This window comes from Oncorhynchus masou, unplaced genomic scaffold, assembly GCF_036934945.1.
Source record: "Oncorhynchus masou masou isolate Uvic2021 unplaced genomic scaffold, UVic_Omas_1.1 unplaced_scaffold_6197, whole genome shotgun sequence".
Lineage (NCBI taxonomy): Eukaryota > Metazoa > Chordata > Actinopteri > Salmoniformes > Salmonidae > Oncorhynchus > Oncorhynchus masou.
In genome coordinates, this window is record NW_027012627.1 from 4641 (window position 1) to 12500 (window position 7860).

Genomic DNA, 7860 nt, shown 5'->3' on the forward strand with positions numbered 1-7860 from the left:
GGAGATTGGGGTATCTGTTCATAGGACCACTTTAAGCCGTATTTTCTTTGCTTAAAGAAAAAAATAAGCTAAGTTTTGGTGTTTGCCAAAAGGCTTGTGGGAGACTCCCCAAACATATGAAAGAAGGTACTCTGGTCAGATGAGACTAAAATTGAGGTTTTTGGCCATCAAGCAAAATGCTATGTCTGGCGCAAACCCCACACCCCGAGAACACCATCCCCACAGTGAAGCCCGTGGCATCATCATGCTGTGGGTATGTTTTCCATCGACAGGGACTGAGAAACTGGTCAGAATTGAAGGAATGATGGATGGCGCTAAATACAGGGAAATTCTTGAGGGAAACCTGTTTCTATCTTCCAAAGATTTGAGACTGTGATGGAGGTTCACCTTCCAGCAGACAATGACCCTAAGCATACTGCTAAAGCAGCACTTGAGTGGTTTAAGGTGAAACATTTAAATGTCTTGGAATGGCCTATTCAAAGCCCAGACCTAAATCCAAATGAGAATCTGTGGTATGACTTTTTTTTTTATGCTGTACAACAGCGGAACCCATCCAACTTGAAGGAGCTGGAGCGGTTTTGCTTTGAAAAATGGGCAAACATCCCAGTGGCTAGATGTGCCAAGCTTATAGAGACATACCCCAAGGGACTTGCAGCTGTAATTGCTGCAAAAGATGACTCTATAAAGTAATGACTTTGAGGGGGTGAATAGTTATGCATGCTCATGTTCTGTTTTTTGTCTTATTTCTTGTTTGTTCCACAATAAAAAATATTTAGCATTTTCAAAGTGGTAGGTATGTTGTTGACTTTCTTCTGAAACTCATCAGTCTATTCTTGTTCTGAGAAATTAAGGCTATTCCACGCTGTGTACTACTCCCTTTACAGAACAGCGCAAACTGTCCCTAACCAGACTAGAAAGATGAGTGGGAGGCCCCGGTGCACAACTGAGCAAGAGGACATGTACTTTAGTGTCTTGTCTTGTTTGAGAAACGGACGCCTCACAAGTCCTCAACTGGCAGCTTCATTAAATAGTACCCGCAAAACACCAGTCTCAATGTCAACAGTGAAGAGGCGACTCCGGGATGCTAGCCTTCTAGGCAGAGTTCCTCTGTCCAGTCTCAACGTCAACAATTGAAGAGGCGACTCCGGGATGCTGGTCTTCTAGGCAGAGTTCCTCTGTCCAGTGTCTGTGTTCTTCTTTCTTAATCTTATCTTTTTATTAGCCAGTCCAGAGTATTTTCAGATTTGATCAACAAATGGAGTGAAAAGTACAGTAAATGTGAAATGCACATAAAATCAACAGTGTAAAGTTTGGATTCAGTCTTGTCAGGTGAACTGTGTCCTCACCTTTGGTCTAATCATTTTCCCGTGATCTCCAAACGGTTCCCATTTCAACCATGGTTATGCTTTTCATATCACTCCTGTAAGATGCATTTCAATATGTCCCTATCCATGTAGAGTGTAAAGGGTTCATTCTTAACCTAGTCAGAATTAATGCCTTAACTTAACCGTAGAGTTGTTTCCTAATAAAACGTTTATGTGGACCGAAATACAGGATGTCGCCACTAGGCGGCAACAGGGAGCACATTAATCTGCTCGTTCCGGCACCGAGGGTCTTTTCTTCAATTCCAGTGATCAGGCATTCGTTTTTTTTGCAACTTTGAAATTGGACGTTTAGAGGAACTTCAAAATGTGATGTTTGGTGAAAACGTGGAAAAACATCTAATTCTGCAGTGAGAGCTTGTTGCCTGCTATGGAGATAAAGTGGGGGAGAGAGAGAGGGGGAGATAGAGGGGTAGAGAGATAAAGTGGGGGAGAGAGAGAGGGGGAGATAGAGGGGGGTAGAGAGATATAGAGGGGGAGAGAGAGAGATAGAGGGGGAGAGAGATAGAGCAGGAGAGAGAGATAGAGGGGTAGAGAGAGATAAAGAGGGGGGAGAGGGGAGATAGATAGAGGAGTAGAGAGATCTAGAGGGGGAGGAGAGAGATAGAGGGGGAGAGAGAGATAGAGGGGGAGAGAGAGAGATAGAGGGGGTAGAGAGAGATATAGAGGGGGGGAGAGAGAGATATAGAGGGGAGAGAGAGATAGAGGGGTAGAGAGATATAGAGGGGTAGAGAGAGATATAAAGGGGGAGAGAGAGATAGAGGGGGTAGAGAGAGATATAGAGGGGAGAGAGAGATAGAGGGGGGTAGAGAGAGATATAGAGGGGGGGGGAGAGAGAGATATAGAGGCAGAGAGAGAGGGGAGAGAGAGAGGGGGAGAGAGAGGGGGAGAGATAGAGAGAGAGAGAGAGAGAGAGAGAGATAGGGGGGAGAGAGAAATAGAGGGGGAGAGAGAGAGATAGAGGGGGAGAGAGAGGGGGGAGAGAGAGAGAGACAGAGGGGTAGAGAGAGATAGAGGGGTAGAGAGATATAGAGGGGGAGAGAGAGAGATAGAGGGGTAGAGAGAGATATAGAGGGGGAGAGAGAGATATAATGCCAGAACCGGACAAGAACCTGACACCCTCAGCACACAGGGGGACAAACACCTGCCTGGAGGTGACAGCATTCCCTCCACCGTGTGCCCCCCTAGGCACAACTATGACAACATAACGAACAAAAACGGGTCACAACTCCTGCAGCTCTGTCGCACGCTGGGTATGTACATAATCAATGGTAGGCTTCGAGGGGACTCCTATGGTAGGTACACCTATAGCTCATCTCTTGGCAGTAGTACTGTAGACTACTTTATCACTGACCTCAACCCAGAGTCTCTCAGAGCGTTCACAGTCAGCCCACTGACACCCCTATCAGACCACAGCAAAATCACACACAGCAAAGTCTACCTAAACAGAGCAATACTCAATCATGAGGCATCAAAGCCAAAGGAACTGAGTAACATTAAGAAATGCTATAGATGGAAGGAATGCAGTTTGGAAACCTACCAAAAAACAATTAGGCAACAACAAATTCAATCCCTTTTAGACAATTTCCTGGGTAAAACGTTCCACTGTAATAGTGAAGGTGTAAACTTGGCAGTAGAAAATCTTAACAGTATATTTGACCTCTCAGCTTCCCTATCAAATCTAAAAATCTCAAATAGAAAACCGAAGAAAATTAACAACAATGACAAATGGTTTGATGAAGAATGCAAAATTCTAAGAAAGAAATTGAGAAACCTGTCCAACCAAAAACATAGAGACCCGGAAAACCTGAGTCTACGCCTTCACTATGGTGAATCACTAAAACAATACAGAAATACACTACGGAAAAGAAGGAACAGCATGTCAGAAATCAGCTCAATGTAATTGAAGAATCCATAGACTCTAACCACTTCTGGGAAAATTGGAAAACACTAAACAAACAACAACACGAAGAATTATCTATCCAAAATGGAGATATATGGGTAAACCACTTCTCCAATCTTTTTGGCTCTATAACAAAGAATAAAGAGCAAAAACATATACATGATCAAATACAGATCTTAGAATCAACTATTAAAGACTACCAGAACCCACTGGATTCTCCAATAACATTGAATGAGTTACAGGACAAAATAAAAACCCTCAAACCCAAAAAGGCCTGTGGTGTTGATGGTATCCTCAATGAAATGATCAAATATACAGACAACAAATTCCAATTGGCTATACTAAAACTCTTTAACATCATCCTTAGCTCTGGCATCTTCCCCAATATTTGGAACCAAGGACTGATCACCCCAATCCACAAAAATGGAGACAAATTTGACCCCAATAACTACCGTGGAATATGCGTCAACAGTAACCTTGGGAAAATCCTCTGCATTATCATTAACAGCAGACTCGTACACTTCCTCAATGAAAACAATGTACTGAGCAAATGTCAAATTGGCTTTTTACCAAATTACCGTACAACAGACCATGTATTCACCCTGCACACCTAATTGACAACCAAACAAACCAAAACAAAGGCAAAGTCTTCTCATGCTTTGTTGATTTCAAAAAAGCCTTTGACTCAATTTGGCATGAGGGTCTGCTATACAAACTGATGGAAAGTGGTGTTGGGGGTAAAACATACGACATCATAAAATCCATGTACACAAACAACAAGTGTGCGGTTAAAATTGGCAAAAAACACACACATTTCTTCACACAGGGTCGTGGGGTTAGACAGGGATGCAGCTTAAGCCCCACCCTCTTCAACATATATATCAACGAACTGGCGCGGGCACTAGAAAAGTCTGCAGCACCCGGCCTCACCCTACTAGAATCTGAAGTCAAATGTCTGCTGTTTGCTGATGATCTGGTGCTTCTGTCACCAACCAAGGAGGGCCTACAGCAGCACCTAGATCTTATGCACAGATTCTGTCAGACCTGGGCCCTGACAGTAAATCTCAGTAAGACCAAAATAATGGTGTTCCAAAAAAGGTCCAGTCACCAGGACCACAAATACAAATTCCATCTAGACACTGTTGCCCTAGAGCACACAAAAAACTATACATACCTTGGCCTAAACATCAGCGCCACAGGTAACTTCCACAAAGCTGTGAACGATCTGAGAGACAAGGCAAGAAGGGCATTCTATGCCATCAAAAGGAATATAAATTTCAACATACCAATTAGGATTTGGCTAAAAATACTTGAATCAGTCATAGAGCCCATTGCCCTTTATGGTTGTGAGGTCTGGGGTCCGCTCACCAACCAAGACTTCACAAAATGGGACAAACACCAAATTGAGACTCTGCACGCAGAATTCTGCAAAAATATCCTCAGTGTACAACGTAGAACACCAAATAATGCATGCAGAGCAGAATTAGGCCGATACCCACTAATTATCAAAATCCAGAAAAGAGCAGTTAAATTCTATAACCACCTAAAAGGAAGCGATTCCCAAACCTTCCACAACAAAGCCATCACCTACAGAGAGATGAACCTGGAGAAGAGTCCCCTAAGCAAGCTGGTCCTGGGGCTCTGTTCACAAACACACCCTACAGAGCCCCATGACAGCAGCACAATTAGACCCAACCAAATCATGAGAAAACAAAAAGATAATTACTTGACACATTGGAAAGAATTAACAAAAAAACAGAGCAAACTAGAATGCTATTTGGCCCTACACAGAGAGTACACAGCGGCAGAATACCTGACCACTGTGACTGACCCAAAATTAAGGAAAGCTTTGACTATGTACAGACTCAGCGAGCATAGCCTTGCTATTGAGAAAGGCCGCCGTAGGCAGACATGGCTCTCAAGGAAGACAGGCTATGTGCTCACTGCCCACAAAATGAGGTGGAAACTGAGCTGCACTTCCTAACCTCCTGCCCAATGTATGACCATATTAGAGAGACATATTTCCCTCAGATTACACAGATCCACAAAGAATTCGAAAACAAATCCAATTTTGAAAAACTCCCATATCTACTGGGTGAAATTCCACAGTGTGCCATCAGAGCAGCAAGATTTGTGACCTGTTGCCACGAGAAAAGGGCAACCAGTGAAGAACACGCACCATTGTAAATACAACACATATCTATGCTTATTTATTTTATCTTGTGTCCTTTACCATTTGCACATTGTAAAAACACTGTATATATATATAATATGACATTTGTAATGTCTTTATTGTTTTGAAACTTCTGTATGTGTGATGTCTACTGTTAATTTTTATTGTTTATTTCACTTTATATATTATATACCTTACTTGCTTTGGCAATGTTAACATATGTTTCCCATGCCAATAAAGCCCCTTGAATTGAATTGAATTGATATAGAGGCAGAGAGAGAGGGGGAGAGATAGAGAGAGATAGAGGGGTAGAGAGAGAGAGAGAGGGAGAGAGAGATAGAGGGGGAGAGAGAGAGAGATGGATAGAGGGAGAGAACGAGCACTGGCAATCACACACATGTTATACACACACACATGCACTCAGAAGAGGCAAGGACATCCACACACACACACATCCACACACACACACACACACACACACACACACACACACACACACACACACACACACACACACACACACACACACACACACACACACACACACACACACACACTATAGTGGTATTTAATTAAAGAGCCGTGTTGCCGACCCTTTCGTCCCCTTTCTTATCTCTGTGTGGAGGTCAGATAGAACATCACTTGGTTTGTTTCATTTCTTTGTTTGTTTTAATTATATGTCAGATAAAAGATTTATTAGAGATTTACCATTCAGATGTACCCTACTGTCATGCTTCAGAGGGGGGACTGTTTCCAGTGTCTCGTTTTATCAATAGGTTTGTATTAGGTTTACATTAGTGGGTGTGTGTGTGTGTGTGTGTGTGTGTGTGTGTGTGTGTTTGCGCTTATGTTTTTTTTGCATCTCTGCATCTCTGTCGTCCGTTGTCCTACCTGAGTTGGAGAGGGCGTTGTCCTACCTGAGTTGGAGAGGGCGTTGTCCTACCTGAGTTGGAGAGGGCGTTGTCCTACCTGAGTTGGAGAGGGCAATGTCCTACCTGAGTTGGAGAGGGCGTTGTCCTACCTGAGTTGGAGAGGGCGATGTCCTACCTGAGTTGGAGAAGGGCGATGTCCTACCTGAGTTGGAGAGGGCGATGTCCTACCTGAGTTGGAGAGGGCGATGTCCTACCTGAGTTGGAGAGGGCGTTGTCCTACCTGAGTTGGAGAGGGCGATGTCCTACCTGAGTTGGAGAGGGCGATGTCCTACCTGAGTTGGAGAGGGCGATGTCCTACCTGAGTTGGAGAGGGCGATGTCCTACCTGAGTTGGAGAGGGCGTTGTCCTACCTGAGTTGGAGAGGGCGATGTCCTACCTGAGTTGGAGAGGGCGATGTCCTACCTGAGTTGGAGAGGGCGATGGCCTTGAGCGTGACAAACTCCTCCTTCTCCATGCTCAGCTTCTTATAGCGTCGGACCAGAGGCAGAATGGCAACGTGCAGGTCCAGCAGGCCAGATAGACGAGCGTGCTCCTCATCCACCACATAGTCCTCAGCATACACCAGCTCCTCCTCACAGGCCAACGAGCGGAACACAATGTTCAGGACCAGAATCTCCATCCAGGCGCTCTGCAGTAGACTCATCTGGTCTGCCAGAGACAGGCTGGAGAATCCTGGGAGGGGAAGGAGACATAGATATTTCAAGATGTAGGTTCATCAGGAATAGGATAATTGGATCGACTAACCTGTGCCCCCGCACATTGGCTCTGTACCCTGTATACTCCATTCGATGGCGGCTCTTAACTAGCTTAGCTATTTTGTTTGTTTTTTTTCGCGTTGTTCGTAACTTGTTTTGTACATAATGTTGCTCCTACTGTCTCTTATGACCCGAAAAGAGCTTCTGGACATCAGAACTGCGATTGCTCACATCAAACCGGACGAAGAGTTATATTTCAATGAGTCGGAAGGGAGGGATATAATACAGACCCTCGACCAGGCCCAGATCCCCGTTATTCGCTGGAGAAGGAAATGGAAATTTGCAGATTCGCGGAAAGAGATCATGGTGCCTTGTGAGGACCAGGCGACGGGCTAAACTACCCTCGCCTTCCATCCTGTTAGCTAAAGTTCAATTGCTGGAAAATAAATGGGACGAGCTGAAAGCACGTATATCTTACCAACTAAAAACTGTAATATCTTATGTTTCACCGAGTCGTGGCTGAATGATGACATTAAGAACATACAGCTGGTGGGTTATACACTCTATTGGCAGGACAGAGAAGCAGCCTCTGGTAAGACATGGGGAGAGAGAGAGAGAGAGAGAGAGAGAGAGAGAGAGAGAGAGAGAGAGAGAGAGACAGAGAGAGAGGGAGAGACAGAGAGAGGGAGAGAGAGGGAGAGACAGAGAGGGAGAGACAGAGAGAGAGGAGAGAGAGAAAGAGAAAGAGGAGAGGAGACAGAGAGAGAGAGAAGAG

At 44.5% G+C, this 7860-nt stretch overlaps 1 protein-coding gene across 1 annotated transcript in view; it reads right to left on the reverse strand.

The window, feature by feature from the left end:
• Positions 1–6792: 6792 nt before the first annotated feature.
• The window catches only part of LOC135536442 (steroid hormone receptor ERR2-like), a gene marked incomplete at both ends in the record, with an annotated part of 7022 nt that continues 5954 nt past the window's right edge, over positions 6793–7860 (reverse strand). The window contains one exon of the mRNA XM_064962784.1: positions 6793–7062. Coding sequence (XP_064818856.1) covers positions 6793–7062 — 270 coding nt within the window. The remainder of the gene's footprint in view (positions 7063–7860) is intronic.